General features: G+C 50.4%; 1 protein-coding gene across 1 annotated transcript in view; it reads right to left on the bottom strand.

Annotated features, from left to right (window-relative positions):
• CDH23 (cadherin-related 23) overlaps positions 1-19678 on the bottom strand; it is a 523436-nt gene that overhangs the window by 428064 nt on the left and 75694 nt on the right. Inside the window, exons 3-5 of the mRNA XM_006889037.1 lie at positions 13712-13854; positions 12797-12844; positions 12575-12667 (exon numbers count right to left, since the gene is read on the bottom strand). Of these exons, the coding sequence (XP_006889099.1) occupies positions 12575-12667; positions 12797-12844; positions 13712-13854 (284 nt within the window). The remainder of the gene's footprint in view (positions 1-12574; positions 12668-12796; positions 12845-13711; positions 13855-19678) is intronic.

Raw genomic sequence — 19678 nt, forward strand, 5'->3', positions numbered from 1 at the left:
TTTGGACATGTTGTAAGGAGAGACAGGTCCTTGGAGTGGGACATCATGCTTGGCGCAGGAGGGGAAGACCCTCCATGAGGTGGATTGATTCAGTGACTGAGGTAATCTGGATGGGTGTGTCAGAGGCAATGTGATTGGCACAGGATAGAGCAGCGTTTAGGGCTGTTATACATAGGGTCGCTATGAGTCGCAAACAACTCAACAGCACATAACAACAATAACATATCTCCCCAGAGGTGTGACCCCTGACCTCATAAATGCGCCATACAGTGCCAATCCTGTGTTGGCATCAAGGTCATTTCACCAAAGACATAGGTAAGTGGTGAGTTCAGTATTCGAACTCAGGTCTGCAGAAATCCTTAAATAAGGTGCTTCTCCAGTGAGAAGTTACCTTCAAGAGGAAGCTGGCTTCTAGGCCCCCAAGGGCCTGCTGCTGTTGTGAAGTAAGAAAAGCCCAGTGAACACTGTGCTAGTCATTAATGCTGCTGGACTGTACATCTGAAAATGGTTAAATCAGCTAAATTTTACATTTTGCATATACGTCATATACCAAAACAAAACCCTGATAAAATAATGCATGCAATACCATGATAATGGGTAAAAGCAATCAGGGGGCTAGAAGCCAACAGCAGGTACTTCACGAGGGCCAGGGGACTGTAGGCTGCATGAGGCAGCTTTAGGTGCTGGAGAGGTAACGGAGGGCACTTGTACAAGTGTGCTCATCTTCTGATCATTCATAGACCTGAACACTAGGTATTGTTCACTTCTCTGTGCAGGTACTAAATTCCATGTGTCAGGTGTGGCAGAGATGGGATGGAGTCAGTGCAAAACAGCTGGCATGCCCCTTCCCTGGTAGGGGGCCTGCCTGAGCCTGTGACCCTCTTGGACAAGGACGTGGCCTGGCAGTCAGCTCTTCTGAGCCAGTGGACACGGGTGGTAGCCGGCCTGACGGATGGTGAAGACTGAACAGGGAAGCCGACCCCATACCTAGTGACTACCCCGGGTCACATCTCCTGGCGGGAGGCTTGATCTCCTCTAGAGAGGAGTGGCCTTTTAAACAGAGGACAAGAGGCTTCCACTTAAGGTTATTATGAAGAGGGGGAGCCCAGCCCCTCATGGCTTCCAGCCACAAAGTTGCAAAGTAATTAAAGGCTGCTAAGGAATCAGAGAAATTATAATAATTCCGTCAGCTGAAAGCTCTCACTCCCTCACTTTCCCCTCCTGGGGGAAAACAAGGAGGGGCGGGCAGCCTGCAAACACATCAAAACAAGCCTATCACAGGTGAACAGAGTGCAGCATGTGCCCAAAAACCAGCTCAGAAGGTAAGAAGGGGCAGGAAAGAAAGGCAGACGGAGACAAGGGGACCCAGGGAGGACATGGTAGAGTACTATTACCTGGAGGGGACAGCAGCCAGTGTCACTAAGCAAAATGGGCGTGAACTACTGAATGGAAGATTAATTTGCTCTACAAGCTCTTGCCCAAACTACTATAAAAAGTTAAAAATCCAATTCCAACAAATACATTGTGTGAGCATCTCCGGTGCCACAGAGAGTTTCTGGCCTGCCCCTTGCTGCTGTGACAGAATCTAAATACAGCGTCCCCACAAACAGAAGCAATAACAATGGAGCACTGGTACTTTGTCACAGGAGCACTGAGACCTGTATCTGGAATGTGTCCCTTCCCCTGCAGTCCTCCCACTATTGCTCTAGGGGCTGGGAGGCGCCCTTCCCTCACCTTAGTCTGAACACTCAGGCTCACCTGGAAACCAGGTGTGGAAATGGAGATTAGCCCACTCATGGCTTCCGGCAACTGCACTCCTGCGTCCAGGATCTGCCCTGGGTCCCTTTGGCAGGCGACCTGGGGCACATGACTTTCTGCTTCTAGATTTGGTGACCATCTACAGCACGTATGACTGGACTAAGTCATCAGGATGGTCCCTTGGTTTCAAGGGGGTCTACTGGAAGTGCTGGTGGCTTAGTGGGTAAGGAGTTGTGCTGTCAACTCAAAGGTGGGCAGTTGAAATCCAACAGCTGTGCTGAGGAAGCATGATGGGCAATCTCCTCCCACACAATTTCCATCCTCACAAAACCCACTGGAGGGTCAGCTATGCATTGGTTGGAATTAGATGACAATGAATGAAGAAGTGTTTTTTGAAGCTCTTAACTTGAAAGCTATTCTCGGTGGCTGTATCCTCCCTCTCTCATGTTGCTGTTTCACATTTCCAGTTGTGGGTCTTGTCTCCCTCTGGACTGGAAGCTTCTTGATCATTAACATCTGTAGTAGATGAGATCAGTTCACGCACTCACTGCCATCACGTTCATTCTGTCTCACAGTAACCCTCTACTGGGTTTCCAATACAGTAAATCACAATGGGAGGAGACTAGCCATCATTTTCCTGAGGAGTCTGGTGGATTTGAATCACTAGAGATGTAAGGCCTTTGGGTTAAAGCATCGCTGGCTACAGACTGTATCACTAGAGCTCTCTGTGGGTGGGCTAATGGACTCAGTGATGTCCATGTCCTAATCTGCGGGTCCAACGAGACTCCACTATCTACAGAAGGAGAGAGGCTGTAGGTCACTGTCCTTTCTCCAATAGATGTCACACTGGGGCAGAGGAGACCCTTTGAAGTAAGGGCAATGACAGATGGCAGCTGGACTCCACGGTGTGAGGGAGGCTGCTAGCCAGCAATGCTGCAGGGACAGCACCTGTGGGCCGCATCATCACCTGCCACTTGGAGTTCTTTATTTAAAGGCTTGGGTGCAATAAAAGGTGTCCCACACAAGCCAGAGAATCCTTAGGCATGTGAGCTAGGCTCCAGGCATAGACCTTCTGCTTCATATTCATGACAGACTGTCCCAGAGTCACCGCCATAGAATTATATGAGCCCCCAAAGACTCCCAGCCCGGACTGGCGAGGAAATCGGTGTAATTAAGAACATTATTACCATTAAAACAAAATAATAATCTTAATTACACGTCGGCTCCTTCCATCTCCTGCTCCCATGCTGGCTTGGAGTGAGCACTGACCATACTTCCATGGGCATGGAAGGAGGTGGCGCTGCGAATCAAGGAACCCAGAGTCCTCAGCCTCACCTCACGAGGTAGGGGAGGGAGCTGGGAGCACTGGAGCTTGTGACTGGGCCTGAGGTTTGGTGGGACACCACATATCCCTGAAGGGCACCGGAGCTGTTGAGTCTTCACTGCCTGGGGCTGAGGCTGAGGTTAAATTGTGGTCACTGTCTCCTCTCACAATGTTGTGTCTATAACTGGTGACAAAAAATCCTGCAGGCTGCAGCTGTGGGCACACTAGCCCTGCAGGTATGAAGCAGGGGAATTACACCAGATCTGGTTCCATCAGGTCCCTAGTCCAGAGAGCCGGCAGTGGGCTCTAAGCAAAGTTCCTCCCCTCAGCCCATGCCTGAACCCTCTGAGTTCTCGCCAAGTCTTCCCCCACCCTGAGGGAATCTGGTCTCATCCTTGCAACTTTTGCAGATTTAAGCAGGCACAGCAAAGTCCTGCAAAAAGGTAATTGCAAAGGTGCTGAAAATAAGACCCAAAAGTGTTTCTGTAGTAGGCAGGATGGAAGACTGGTGAGAGCTGCTAGATTTGGCTGACTCTACGTGACTTGGAGAAGTCAGCAAATGCATTTGAGCCTCAGTTTTTCTCATCTGTGAAATGGGAAGAATAATTCTCTTCTAACCCACAGAATTGTCTTGAGGACAAATGAAAAACAGTGATAGCACTTGGTGGTATAGAAGACAGTATTATTTAGATGGTGTGTGTGCGCACGCGTACACACACACCCAGCGCCGCAGGGCTGTGCAGAAGCAGGCTCCCCCACTGTCCTGGCCACATGCATGTCACCATACATCGTTACACCGCCTGCTTGAGTGAGGAGCTGTGCTGCAAGGTGGACACCACGCTGCAGGGAGGGGGCCAGGCAAGGAGCCACCACCTGAGGAGCTCACCGAGTGCACAGAGACACTGTCCAGGCCACTTCCCGCCAGAACCAGCTGTGGTGGTCCGGCCAGCACGTGTCCAGAGCCCCATGATGATTTATTGGCCTCCCTCTCACAGATCAATAGGTGGGTTGTTATACATGTAGAGGAGTCGCTGGGCCCCACGGCCCTGAGGTATAAATTAATATGGCCTGTCAAGGGGTCGCCTCCCCTGGTGTGGGAGATGACACTCTCGTGAGTGGAGCTGACACCTCAGGGAGAACCATGTGCACGGACCAGTGGGAGCCCCCATGTCCCCCTGCAACCTGAGGACATGGTTTATAAATCATTCAGTGTCTGATGGGCACGCCGCGTGGGAGGGCAGCTGAGGTGCTGCTCCTGGCTGCGGAGGCTAAGAATACAGGCTCTGTGGCAAAGTCCACCTCAGTCTGCTCTAGGCTGTGCCTGGCTCCCTCATGCTCACAGTACAGGCGCTGGTAGAACCATATCATGATTCAGGAACTGGCCGGTAACAGAGGGCACCAGGAAGTACCAGCTCAGAGAAGTGAGGCTCTCAAGTGACCCGAGAGGGCAGTGAGGTGTGGGGCTATGTGAGGACTCTTGACAACCCAATACCCCTTCTGACTGTAATAAGGGGACCCCCCTCACCTCTGGTGGATTTAAGCAAGAAAACTAGACAAAAGAATTGTAAGAACCACTGCTGTTGTTGTGTACTATCGAATCGGAACCAACCATAGCTGAGCCTCCGGTGGGTTTTCAGAGGCAGTAAATCCCATGGGAGGAGACTATTCATCCTTCTCCCGTGGAGCAGCTGATGAGATTTGAACCACGTACCAGGATTGCAGCTAATCTTCTTATCACTAGGTCACCGGTGCTCCATTAACAACCTGTAATATGCAGATGTTGACCTTGCTTCCAGAAAACGAAGAGGACTTAAAAGCACTTACTAAAGAAGATCAAAGACTACAGCCTTCAGTAGGGACATCACACAGAAAAAAAAATCCTCAAGCACTGGACCAGCAGGCAACATGGCTAGAGATGGAGAAAAGACTGAAGAGGTCAAGGATTTCTTTTTTATTTCAATCCACAAGCAGCACCCATGGAAGCAGCAGTCAGGAAGTCAAACAGCGTATCACACCGGACAAATCTGTGGAAGAGGACCTCTTTACAGTGCTATAGAGTAAAGACGTCACTTTGAGGACTAAGGTGTGCCGGACACAAGCCATGGTATTTCCAATCACCTCACATTCACATGGAAGTTGGACAATGAGTAAGTAAGCCTGAAGAATTGATGCCTTTGAATTACGGCATTGCTGAAGACTATCTTAGTAGAAGTGCAGGCAAGATGTAAGGACAGAAAGACTTTGTCTCACATGCAATGAGCATGCTATTATCAGGAGGGGCTGGTCCCTGGGGGAAGACATCTTGCATGTCAGAAGGCTTGCAAAAATAAGAGGAAGATGCGCACAGGGGTGGACTGACACAGAAAGACTCGGCATAGAAATGGCAGCGAGGATGGTGCAGGACTGGCGAGGCCAGGATCTCCTGCAGCCACTATGAGCCGAGCCTATGCAACAGCACTTAACACCACCACCCTGTACAGGAAGTGGCTGGGCAAGCACGTAAATGCTTGCTTTGCCCACACAAGCACAAAGAGACAGGGAGCAACATACTTCTACCATCCACTGAACACACCTTCCGCGTGCAGGCAGCTGGAAGGTGAAGACTGAAAACAACAAGCTCAGCCCTTTACTCTGGCTGGTGGGAGAAGACAACGTAGAGAAAACAGCCACCGCCACCATTTACTGGGCACTTCCGCATGGTGCAGTCCACAGGGAATTGTGCTGCTAACCCAGAGGTGGTGCCTCTCTGGCAGTTCGAATCCACCAGCAACTGCACTGGAGAAGGACGAGTCATTTCCTCCCATGCGATCTGCAGCCTTGGGAATTCGTGGGAGGATCAGCTAGGAATCGGTTCCCACTCAACAACTATGAGGTGCAGAGTACCAAGAACTCCACATACTTGACCTCCCTGAGTTTTGTCTTCATGACAATTTTGCAAGACAGACAGACCATTTTTCAGGTAGAAGTTGAAGGTGGTTGTCAAAAGTCACCAGACTTGTATTCTAGTCTTGGTTCCATCCTCTGACTAGTTTGGAAGGAGTCACAGTTGGCCTCAATATCTACATCTGTAGAATGGAAATAATGATAGTACTTACCCCACAAGGTGGTAGTGAGAGCCCAGGGGAGTTGTGTGTATATAAAGCACAGTGTTAGGAACATTGGAAATTATCAATACTACTACGAAGAAGGGACCTCTGGTGGCCTAGTGGAAAGGAGCTGTGCTGCTAACCCAAAGGCACGTGGCTCGAATCCAACTGCCCCATGGGAGAAAATTTGCAATCTCCTCCTGTTTGATTTACTGCCTCTGAGAACCCACTGGAAGGTCAACTAAGTTGGTTCCAACTTGACAGTACACAATAACAACCATGATGATGATGACAATGATGACGACGACTATTGTGTTGGTAGTTTAGTGGTAAGGAGTTGAGCTGCCAACTCAAAGGCACGTGGTTCAAATCCACCAGGAGAAAGATGGGCCGTCTCCCACGCTAAATAACAATAGCACCTGTAAACCACTTGCCATTATCAAGGAGCCCCGGAAGGCCCATGGTTAAATGTTCGGCTGCTAACCTAAAGGTCAGGATGGTCTGAAGCCTCCAGCCGGTCTCTAGGAGACAGATGTGGCAGTCTGCTTCCATAAAGATATCAGCCTGGGAGCCTGTTTAAGGCAATTCTGCGCTGTCCCACAGGATCACTGTGAGTCGGAACCAACCTGACAGCAGTGCACGTGGCTTTGGGCCATCCTGGTGCTGCAGGAGTTAAGTATATGGCTGCGAACCCACAGGTCAGCCCACAGCTGGAACGCACAACTGCTCTGTGGGACGAAGACATGGCAGTTTGCATCCATCAAGATTTCAGCCTTGGAAACCCCACGAGGCGGTTCAACACGGTGCTACTGGTTACAGGCAGTAGACATCAACTCAACTGTAATGGGTTTGTATCTTCTTTTTTTTAACATTATAAGAAAAATAAATTATTTTCTTTCTTTGACAGACTGATCTCATGAAATAGCCCTTTCCTCCTTGTTTTTCTCTCTCTAGAAGGAGGTCGGAGAGTGAGGAAGTCTGTGTCTTCCTCACTAACTAGCACACGCACATGGTACATGTGTGTCTATGGGACCTGAGGCCCAGAGGCCTGGGTTCCAGCTCTGACCCAGCTCCTAGCCAGCTCTGAGCCTCAGGAAAGGGCCCTCCATGCCTCATGCCCCCAGCCACCCCAATTTCATCCCAGGGAGCTCTAGCAGCCCAGTGGTAAGGAGTTGTACAGCTAACTCAAAGGTGTGTGGTTGAAATCTTCCAGCTTTTCCAAGGAAGAAAGATGGGCAATCTCCTCCTGTGCAATTTACTGCCTCTGAAAACCCACTAGAGGGTCAGCTATGGGTCGGTTCTGACTTGACCGTACACAAAAGTAACACATCATCATCCTAACTTCAGCCCTTCCCCATAACCAGGCTACTCTCAACCTCACAGCTAGTCACCTGAAGCCTCAGGTGACAAGGATCTAGCAGGGCCTATCTGGCACAGAGACCTGGGCAGGAACCCAAAGGGCCCACTTCCAACTTGGTGTTGTTTCCATGAGGTACCAGTGGGGAGCCTGCAAGAGACATGCAGACCCACACAGCCACTGTCTCTCCTCTCCAGGACCACTGGCAGGGATTAGTCTGAGCACTTTGAGAAATTCCAACACATGAAAAAAGACCAGAGAATCTCTAAAATAAGTAATGCTTTCAAAGACCTCATAACCTTTTTCTCCACATAACAAACATTTATACATTCTAGGAGGTCCCAAACAAATAGCCGCCCTATACAGAACCGATGACAGCATAGCCCCTGCCTCTGCACAGACTAAGAGACCATGGTATAGAGTATTTAATACATTTGGATGTAATCTAACATGCGTGTGTCTTTCAGTAAAATTCTTCTCCTGAAAGCAAAGACCCTGGTCTTAATCACCACCACTAACTGAATATACTGAGCCACAAACAGCAGAGGGCTTTTACCTGCATTCTTATGGTTCTTACAACAGATATACAATATTGCCCATCTTACAGATAATAAGACTGAGGTCCAGATAAGCTAAGTCACTGACCGAGGCAGCCAGCAGCTGTGGAAACCTAGTCAGCTTGTAACTAGTGGTCCAACAAATGTTTGCTGTGTTCATTGGGGGGAAAAATTAGTGGATCACAACACAGTGGGTCAGAGCAGACCTGAAAGACAGAGAAGGGTGAGTGAGGCTGAGGGAAGGTGGAAGGGATTCCAGGAGCAGTTAGAAAGGTATGACGTGTAGATGTTGGAGGATGTAGATGAAGGTGGGAAAGCGGGAGACACAGGCACATTCAGAGGCAAAGAGCTGGTCCTTCAGGATGACAGGGAGGATTCACGTGCTGAGAAATAGCAAGAGATCCACTGGAGAACAAGGATCAGGAGAGATAAGTAAGAGCCTTGAGTGCCCACTAAGGATGCTGGACCCACCATTAGATGTTCAAGGACACCGATGTCCCTGAGACTCCAAAGGGTAACAAGCTGCCTGGTACCATCTGACTCCTACCCTCAGGTCCACCCACCCTCTCCGCCACTGGAGTCCAGGGGTCCCTCCTCAGGGCCACCTGGAGGGTCAAAGTGGGGGTGGTCTGGGGGCTGGAGGGGCGGGCTGGGCAGGGGCCACAGTGAAGGTCATCGAGGCAGGCACGCGGCGCTCTTGGACGTGCTGGAGCGGCACTGCTGGGCACAGACACAGGCAAACACGTTTGAGCAAATTGGAACGCCATAAAAGTCTATTACAGCAAATCAAACAGCAGTCAGCGTGACAGCCATTAGCCTGAAATGAATACACGGGGACTTAATGAGGTCTGTCGAGGCTGGCTTGGTGAATTAAGTTGCCAATTCTAGCAGGATTTCCCTTTTCTTTACGGACTTGAAAGCATCCACGCTGCCTCGTTAGGGCTTCGACAAGTGAATTGCAGGGCCTTTCACCCCGATAAAATGGATAATTACATGTAGAACAGGGGAGGGGGTGGGCGGGAGGCGAAGGAGAACAAACAAACCCAAACATGCACCTGCCTGGATCTTCCCGAGCAGGGGCAGGTCATGCCAAGGCCTTCAGAGAGAGAGGGCGGAGGGCGCAGGCAGGAGATCATCCTAAAGGGACCCTGTGTGCCCTGGAAGGTGCTCCCTGCCCTGCTGTCCTGGGCTGGGGGAATCACATCTCCAGTAGCAAGTTTTTCTCCAAGTAAAGCTGCCTTCTAGCACCACCCAGAACCCTCCAACTCCGAGGACCACAGAACACGGGCTCTAGACCTTCCCAAAGCAAGTCACAGAGGAAATGTGTTTACAAGGCGGTGTCCCGAGTCTCTTCCCTCTACACTGAATCAGAATGGCTGCAGAGGCCGGGGAATGTGCATTCTGACCAGCTTCCCCCAGGAACTTCCGACGAGGCCTGTTTAGGGCCCCCAGAGTCCTCCTTCCCTGACACTCAGTGCTGCATGGCTTCTAAGACAAGAAGCTGGGTTCAGCTTGCATAACTCCAGGGATGGGGAGCTCAGTAGAACCTCTGTGGACTGAGAAGAGTTGAGGGGGTCGATCTCACTGTTCAAAAGTTCTTCTTTATGCAGACCTGGATTTTACTTCCCGATAACTTCTCACCCCAGATTCTGGGCTCAGCACACCCACATATTTTAAGAGTTCTTAGGGAGCTCTGGTGGTCTAGTGGCAAGGTAGCTGTACCACCAACCCAAAGGCATGCAGTTCAAATACTCAAGCAGCTCCACGAGAGAAAGATGGGAGATCTCCCCCAGTGCGATTTACTGCCTCCAAAAACCCATTGAAGGGCTGACTTGATGGTACATACAACAACAGGACTGGGAAGTGGAGGGAAGAAGGTAAAGGGTAGAGGACAGGAGTAAGTGCTGAGGATGATGAGAAGAGGAGCTGAGTGGAAGGAGGTGGCCACCCCAGCACCCCACCAGCCTTCGAGGAACAACAGACAGCATACTAATGACCAGAAGGGGCTACTTCCACCACTTTAATTCTTACATCATAGATGCCAGTCCTTGAAGGGGCCCAGGCAGTGAGAGGGTTAGAGTTTCATTTATTCAGGTGTTAGCACTCAGGTATGTGATCGTCACCTATCTCTTCCCACAAACCAATACATAGCATCTACTTTTCACTCTGACAAGAGCCGGTTAGAAACCCACCTCTTCCAAGCAGGATGCTGGGATTTCTTGGGTCTTTCTGCACTCACATACCCCACGAACCACAACACTCCATTTCTCTGGTTTGCATTTCCACCCTGTTCACACCTTAACTAAGAAATCACACTTCTCAAGGATGGGACCTGGAGTTTTCAGGGTGGTCATAAAAGCTAGTTAGAGACTTCGAGGCTCAAATCCAGGCGGGGGGCCGGCAGGCTCTTTATTAAGCCAACCAGCTAAGTTCCAGCCAGGTGACCATTGCCTAGGGAGAGACATTACCAAGCCACTGTGGGTCCAGAGTAGCCTGACCCCTGGCCAGCTGATATCACATCCCTTCTGGCCATGCTGAGCGACCTGAGTCGGGCATCAAGTGTCAGGCCACTGAAGTGACCACAGTTGTTTACACGTGAACAAGTAAATCACACGGGCCTTCTTCCAAGGACAGTGTGTCCTCTGCACCAGCCCTTGCTCTCCACTCTCTCCTGATCAGATGGGCAGGGGGCAGGTCACTTTATCTCACCTACACTTCATTTTCTTTTATGAGATAAGGATTATGGCCCAGAGTGGTGAAGTGACCTACCCGGATGGATTGAGCAATTTAGGAGCAGAGCAGGAGATTCAGGCTGGGAGTCACTGCCTTAGAGTTCTGGTCCTGTCACTCTCTACTGCTACAGCTGCCCAGGTCTCTGCAAAGTGAGAGCCTGGCCTGAAGCCACGTGCACTGCAGACACTCAATAAATATTTGTTAAATCAATGACTGATTGAAGAGGCTCTCTCCTTGGAGACAGGGACCTTTGGAGAATCCCAGGGGATTCCAACGCCTGGGTGTTGGAGGCTTCATCTCCTGGTAGGAGAGGGAGAGGCTGGCCCCTGGCCTAAGGGCTGGACAGGAGCAATGTGACCCCTTGTCTCCTTGGCATCCCTGCTGCCCCCTGCATGGAAGACAGGGCAGCCATGCCTGCCAGGATGGCAGCTGAGCAATGGGCCCAAGGCTCATTAACTCCAAGCACTGCCCTTGGTTTCTGAGCCCGGGCCCAGAGTGCAGGCTGGCACGTAGAGACCCTTAATTAAATTAGGGAGACTTCCAAATGAGAGGCAGCCCAGAGCCAAGCTGCAGTCCCTGGGCACACTGGCCACCATGCAGGGCACAGTGCCCCCAAACTGAGGACTGCGGCGTCCCTCTTGCATCTCTGCTCCAGGAGGGGGAAAGGCGAGCCAACCTCTGCCCCCACCCCCCATACATCTGCCCTACCTCCCACCACTTGGTACAGGACCCTCAGTTCACAGCTGAGTAGAAGACGAGGTCTGTATCCTCGAGACAATCTGAACCTGCCCTGGAGTAAAGAGGCTCCAAGTCAAGCCTGTGTGACCTTGAGCAAGTCACTCTCCCATGTTGAGACTCAAGTATTCACTCTATAAACTCAAAAGGATGCTCTCTGAAGGCTCTGTTAGTTCCCTTATCCAATGATTTGCAACTTAAAGGAGCCAGAACACATAAGCCACGTGCGGACTCGCCTCTTAGATGGCCTCCATCTCTCACGGTTCCCAATCCAATTCTTCACACCCAACCTGAACAGACTCTCATCATCCACCCCCGCAGGGTCTGTGACTCACATAAGCCAACCCTGAAGGCTGCTAACAGCCACCTGGGAGAAGGACAGCAGCGACGAGAACCCTGGTGCCACTGGGAGCCAGTAGCCAGCTTATTAACGAACCGTTTGTAATGCAATAATTTGTACTTCTCAATTACCAGGAAAGGCTTGATTTTACACGCATGCACTCATGCAAACATGCTCAGAGTACACAGACGACCCAAAGGAGCCAAGGCCGAGGAGATGGGGAGCAGTGGGCAGGGAAGTGCGGGACTGGGGAGAGCCACCTCCTGGAACCAGGGCCACTCTGTGTCCTGGAGGACCTGGTTCTGGGCAAAGCAAAGGCCTGTAATGATGTCTGCCAGCCTATCCTGCCACAGCCCACACTTGGCAAAGAATGGAGGAAAAGGGAGGGCACAATCCTTCCCACCCAACTCCTGTCCCATCCACGACTCCGCCTGGGGCTCAACCAAAGCAGATCTATCTTGGGCTTGAGGGTCCAGTGACCCCCTGGCCCAGCCACTCTTTGAAACTGTCAACCAAGTCCCTGTCCTCAGAGGTGCTGGCACGTGTCCCAGCTTGTCCAGAGGCACGAACAGGAAAACAAGAGCTGCATGCTGTCCCAGCAAGCTCTTCAGTTCAACCCCAGACGACTGAGGAGCAGCATCCTCAGGGAACCCTTCTGAGTGGGGTACCCCCTTGGGCTCCTACCTCAGGGATGCGGACGCTGTAGGGCTGGTTGTGAAATGTAGGCGCGTTGTCATTCACATCCCCGACCTGGATGTTCACCTTCCGTGTGATCACCTGGCACAGCAGGACAGAGAGTTAGTATTGGCATCAGCCTCTGGCCTCCCCGCACTCCCAGCAGTCCAGGGACCCTGCCAAGCCCACAAACATGCCTCCCCTGGCAGCAGGAACCTTGGGGACACTCACCCCCTGGTGGTCGCTGACAGAGAACTCCACAGTGAATTCTGACTTGGTCTGAAAGGAATGAAAGAGAGAGTTAGGGAGGGCTGCTGAGGTCCCGAAATGGGACAGGAGCACAGGAGCGCCTCAGCATCACCCCAGGGGTTTTTCTGGGCTTAGAACTCTACAAACTCTCCTAAAAAAAAAATAAACATTGACCTTTGCGTAGCTGATGCAGGCAAAAAGAACAATAAATATGAAGTCAGCGATCTTGGGTTCTAGTCTTGTCTCTACATCAAAATTGCTGTGCAACCCTAAACAAGTCTCTAGACATCTCTGAAGCCACCTCTTCAAATATAAGAAGAGGGTGGGATTGAGGTTTTGTTCAAACACTTATCTTCATTTTCTAAGGTCTACTGTATCATTAGTGCCCTGGGGGAACACATGATTATGCAAATGACTGCTGATCAAAAGGCTGATGGTTCAAGTTCACCCAGAGGAGACTTGGAGCCACTGAAATAGAATGGAGCATAGTTCTCCTCTGACATACTTGGGCTGTGATGAGTTGGATTTGACATGATGGCAAAAGACTTGGTTTTATTGGTTAAAGACTTGGTTTTATTAGCTACTCACCCTTTTCTGGAAAATACTCTTTGAGGGACATTTGTTTGGTAGAGATAGATATCTATGCCTCACAGAGGCCTGTTCTACAGGGGATGAGTCCAGGGATACTGGCCCCTTTGTCATCAACTGAATCGTGAGGCTTAGTGGTGATACACTGAACCAACCTCCTCCATTCTAGGTCCAAGGCACTGGCCACTGAAGAGGGGCCCCATCAAGACAGCAAAACATCACTTCAGGGGCAGCCTGGTGTCCAGGGACAGGGCCTTAACATGATGGTGAGCCATTCTTTCCCAAAGGGCCTAGGCAAGTCCCCCTTACCTCTCTATCCAGTGGCTGCCGGAGCCACACCACCCCTGTGTCAGGCTCTACGGCAAAGAAGCGGGATGCCTCCTCCCCAGACACCCCAAACACCAGGGGGTCATTGTCCATGTCTCGAGCCAGCAGCTGGGTCACAGAGGAGCCTGGAGTATAAGAGGGAGAGAACAGTAGACAGAAATGGAAGGTCAGGTCCATTCTTCAGTACCTTGCTCAGGGTGCTGTTACCCCGCAAACCTCTATCTGGTCAGAAACCATTGTATGTCACCAAGACTCTCCACTCTGGGTCACTTGTCACAGTGCATGTACCTTTAACTGAAAATTATCATCATATGCCTACCCTCAAAATAGGAATAAAGTGGTGCATGTCACGCTGCAAAGTCCAGATCAGAGGCCTCTGGGCACCAGGAGGCTTGGCCTGCAACCCTGCCCAAAAGGCTCAAGCACATCTCCTCAGGTTCACAGCCCCTCCAGGTAGCCTTCAAGTAGGGTGAGCAAGTGCCCAAGACCGAGGCTTCTGCTGGGACATGCGTGAAAACCAGAAAAGTCATCCAGACCAGGACAGCTGACCACCTTAGCTTCAGGAAGTCACTGAGCCCCTAGGGACCATTTGCAAAATGTGAGGAGTGTTCACTGTGTCATTTTCTGCGCCGAGGGTCTGTGGACTTGTCTGTGGGTCTGTGGACTTGTCTGTGAGTTTACGGACTTGTCTGTGGACTCCGTCTGCTTCTCAAAGTGTAGATTAGATTAGAAATCACGCCCTTGGGCCAATCACTTAATTTTAAAACTTTAGTTTACCTTGTAAGCGGGATGGACACTCTCTTATCACTAAATACTGACTCTCGTACTTACCCAACAGTTTTTAAGATCAAGTTATACAAGGATTGCAAACTGAGACCTTTATCTGGAAAAGAACCTCATGAGCATTTTTCCAAGTGAACCTTGAAAAGGACAGTTCTGTTTTAACATGACAATGATAGGTGCCATTTCTGAGGCTCAATCACATGCCCGAAAGGAGGCTAAGCAATTTCTCATTTAATCTCTACTGTTCTCTCATTTAGGAACCCTGGTGGCAGGATGGTGACTGTGGCTGGCTGCTCACTGAAAGGCTGGCTGTTTGAACCAGCCGGCCCATGGGAGACAGAAGTGGCGGACTGACTTACAGCCATGCAAACCCTGTGGGACCACTGAGTCCTAGAGGTCACTCTGTGTTGGGATTGACGTGATGGCAGCTGCTTTGGTTTGTTGTTGTTATTGTTGTGTTCCATTGGGTCAGAACCGACCCATAGGTGACCCTCCAGTGGGTTCTCAGAGGCAGTTAATCACACGTGAGGAGATCGCCCATCTGCGTGCCTTCGGGACTGCTGCACAGATTCTCATCCCTAGGCCACCAGACATCCCTAGTATTACATTTGGTTCTTGCTATTCAAACTCAAACTTTTTGCCGCTGAGTTTATTCTGACTCATAGCTGACTGCTTCAAACCGCCCACCCCCCACCGCCCATTAGGATTCCAAGACTAAACTGTAGGAAGAAGACTGTCCATCTTCCTCCAAGCAGCTGGTGGATTCGAACTGCCAGAGAAGCGCTGCCTTTGGGGTTAGCAGCACAACTCTCTACACGCTATGCCATGAAAGTCAACACAACACAGGGAGATTAACTTCACCAAGACCACACAAAGGGTAGGAGGGCTTGAACTTGGGTATTCCTGGCTGGAGCCCTCACATGTTTCCAGAGTCTTACCCATGTCAACATCTGATGTGTAGACTCAGGACTTAGGACGTCGATAAGCAGGACCCTGTCAGGCCCCACCTGGACGCCAAACATGTAGAAAGGAAGATGCTGCTCATCTGAGGAGCATTTACGACACTCCAGATACCAAGGCAGGCCCATTCACACGTATTCTCTCCTTAAATCAAGGTATCTCTGCCTTGTAATCCTTGTACTTTGCACTGTCAGAAAGTCAAGGGCCAGAGAGGTACAACAGCTTTGCCAAAGTCATACAACAGAATAGTAGAGTTGGATATAGCAGCATCTGAGACAATGGGAGGAGGTGGTAATTGGGAGAGGGGAAACTCAAACCAAACTCAAATGTATTTCTGTCAAGTCGGAATGCACTCCTCGCTGACCTGCCCTGGTTTTCAGAGGAAGTGAATTGCACGGAAGGAGATTGACACCCATTGTTCTCCCAAGGAGCAGTTGGAAGATTGCAACCAGCTGCTTGTGGGTTGGCAGTGCAGGTCTTTATCCACTAGTCCCCAGTCGGAGGGGGAGTGAAATCATAGAAACCCTCAGAGAACTCAGGGAAGCCCATCCTTCCACTTCTGATATAGAAGAGGCAAGACTTAATCGAGGTGCCCACAGTCAAATGCGAATAACAAAGTCAGGAGTTGAACTCAGGTTCCAGACTCACAGTTTAGTGCCGCTTCAAGATGGACATACACGCAGTATCTCCACATAAGCCAACCACATCTTCTCAAAGTGTCCATGTTGCTTAATGACAAACAATTATTTCATAACAGAAACAGGACAGGAATATATTAGGAGCTGTGGTGGTTGTGTATCATCAAATCTGAATCAACTTGGAGTTTTCAGAGGCTATGAACTGCACCAGGAGGTTGTCCATCCTTCTCCCATGGAGCAGCTGGTGGATTCAAACCATGAGCCAGGGTTTAGCAGGGCAACTCCCTACCGCTAAGCCACCAGAGCTCCCCTACAGGAGCAGAATGTAAAATTTCTTTTTTAAAAGACAGCTATTTCCAGCCTCCCCCTAGACTTCCAGGACACAGTTCCCCTCTCCTTTGCCCTCCTGGATCCTTTTGTGGCAAACTTTTAGAAAGAGTGGGTTTCAGGGAGACTTTACATGAGGAAACTGAAGATCCTTGCTGGTTGTGATGTGACAATGTGTCCACAGCTATGTGAAGTTCCCCCAAAAGGCAAGTCTCCCCTGCCAACCTCCTTCCAAGCTCCAAGCTGGCCAAAGGGATTCTGGGAAGGGAGACCGGCCCTCCAGCCAAGGTCGAACAACTCGGTCAATACCCCAAAATGGCTCTCTCAGGCCCAATGCACAGGCCATCCTGAGCAGGGGGGCCCTGGGCAGGGCAAGGATGGGGCCATCAGCTGCTGTCACCCACCCTGTAATTTCCTGGACTTTTATCCATTTTCCCCTCAATTATGTGCTGCTCAAAATGGTCCTTTTCGGCTTCCTCACGCGCTTTTGCCTGCTCACGCCTTCTTTGTGTCCCAGGTAATTGCTAGTGACCTTTTCTAAGTGTACTAATTAAAGGTGCCGATTTAATATTATATTTAAGACAAGACGCCCCACAATTTTCCAGCTGGGAAGCACACTCCCCCGCCCAGCTCCATTCTGGCATTTTCCAGCCCTTGCTTCTCTGGAGAGTAAAGCTCATCTTCACCCGGGGAGGCTTCCAGAGACCTCAGCCTGCAGGCCACCTCCAGCCTCTGTTCATGGGAATCACCCGCGGAGTCTTGCCCTCAGAACACAGAGAATATGCTGGCATCTCAGAGCTATGGAATCCCTGCAGCTCTTTCTGGTGTAAGGACCCTTAAATACTCACAGGGCCTGGGGGACAGGAGCGGTTAGGGTGCTCTCTGTAGCAAACGTTCTGGGCATCTAAGTACCACCCTGCACACACCAGCCTGACTTCTGACTGCCAGCCCCTCTGACTCGCCTGAGGGTGTCCGGCCATCAGAGTCTACTCTCTCTGCTCACAGGACAGGCCATATGCCAAGGTAAAAGCCACTGGCAGAGCTGTTGCTAATGTGTGCCTTCAAGTCAGAACCAACTCACAGCTGACCCTCCAGTGGGCTTTCAGACAGTAAATCACATGGGAGGAGACTGCTTCTCTTTCTCCCACAGAGAAACTGATGGATTCGAACCACACGCCTTAGGCTTGGCAGTGCAATTCCTTACCACTAGACAAACAGAGCTCCCTGATAGGAGCACTCAGTAAATGACTAATGGAAGATGAATGGATAAAGATGAGAGCTGGGAGGCAGATGCCCAGTTCCCTTCCTGCCCCTTCCAGGGGGAACTCCGAGGCTCCTGTTCCACATGGACTCCCGTGGTTCCCCAAGAGGATTCTCCTGTTGCCCAGGTGCTGACTTATGTCTTCATTCCCTCCCCTCTCTCGTATCCTCATTCCCTGACCTGTGTCTCCTAGAATCGTCTCCCCAGTGAACTCTTTGCACTTGAATCTTCATCACAGCATCTGCTCCCAGGGAACCCAAATAAAACCCCTGAAAAAGGGAAGGCTTGTTCCAGCACGGATGCCCTGGCTCTCTGGACTCGGTGGGCTGGGCTACAGCCAGCGTCCACTCTTGAAGAGCTTCCCCCACTCTGCTGACAGGAGATACTGATGCATGGCCTGACTGGGAAATCCTGGCTCGTTTATAGCAGGATGATATTCAAATATTTAGCAATGGCCATAGTACACACATCAGCCAATCAGAAAGGATGCCGGCCATAAACAATGGGCCGGTGAGGTCTGACTATAAGTCAGCCTAGTTTATGGCACACATTTTAGATGCCGAGAAAACCTCCTCGGGTCCCAGGATGATTTAAAGGCCCGGTCTTCTGGCTCCAGGTTCAATCAACGCAGCTGGACGTCCTCTGTACATCTGTTCTCCCCTACCCTACCGAGAAGGGTAATCCAGGGAGGCTGGGGGTCCTGCCATTTATGACAACCCACCCAGACTAGGGCCCTAACCCGTGGGGAGGGGGGAGGTGGTTGTGTACCATCAAATTTTAGAGCACTTAAATAATGGCTTAAGTCAGACCAAGACCAAGGTTCTTATGTTCTGACCTCACACCATCAAACACCAAGCTTCCCGAGCCCCCTCATGCTGGCCCCACTGGACTTCCTTATGTTCATGAACAAGCCATGTTTGTTATTACATCACAACCTGTTACAGGCTGAACTATGGCATTCCCTTAAAAAAAATCCATTTAAAGGTGCACCTGACCCAAAGTCACCGTCTTTCCAATCGCTTCCTATGCATCTGAAAGCTGGACAATGACTAAGGATATCAGAAGAACAAGTGATTCCTTCGAACTGTGGTGTTGGAGAAGAATACTGAATATCCCATGGACTGCCAAAAGAATAAACAAGTCTGTCTTGGAAGAAATGCAACCAAGGTGGTCCTTAGAGGGAAAGATGGTGAAGCTTTGTCTCACAGACTTTGGGCATGTTGTGAGGAGATGCTGGCCCTTGGGAAAGGGACATGGTTGGAAAGGTGGAGGGTCGGTGAAAGAGAGGAAGACCGTGAACGAGATGCACTGACACTGTGACTGTAATAATGGGCGCCAAGGTATCAGCGATGGTGAGGAAGATGCAGGATAGACAGTTCAGGTCTGCTGTTCACAGGCTCACTATGAGTCTTCATTGACTGGATGGCACCAACAACAATCACTTCCAAAACACTCTGTGTTTTAAGTTCTAACCCCTGGACCTGTAAATGTGACCCTTTTAGGAAATAAGGCTTTGAAGATATCAGTTAGTTTAATGTAAGGTCACAGGGGAGCAAGCCTCAAATCCAAACCCACCGTCGTCCGGCTGATTCTGACTCAAGTCACCCTGTGCTGTCTCCAAGGCTGTACATCTTTCTGGGAGAAAATCACCCATCTTTCTCCTAGGAGCTTCTGCTGGGTTCAAACTGCCAAACTTTGAGTTGGCAGCCCCACACATAACCCACGACATTACCAGGGCTCCTTACAATGGAGCAGAAGGGGTCCTATTCCAGTCTGTGTGTTGTGCTAATTACAGAGAAGGGACACAGAGACGGGAGACAGAGGAAAGGTATTTATGTGAGGCTGTAGAAGCCAAGGAACACCTGGAGCTCCCAGGAGCACACTAGATACGCCCTCAGTACCTTTGAGGGAACCGAGAAGACACCTGGATCTGGGGTTCCCTGCTTCTAGGGCTCTCAGACAACACGTATCTTTTCATAA

Source organism: Elephantulus edwardii, unplaced genomic scaffold (assembly GCF_000299155.1).
Source record: "Elephantulus edwardii isolate Elephantulus edwardi_28Jun2011 unplaced genomic scaffold, EleEdw1.0 scaffold00074, whole genome shotgun sequence".
NCBI lineage: Eukaryota > Metazoa > Chordata > Mammalia > Macroscelidea > Macroscelididae > Elephantulus > Elephantulus edwardii.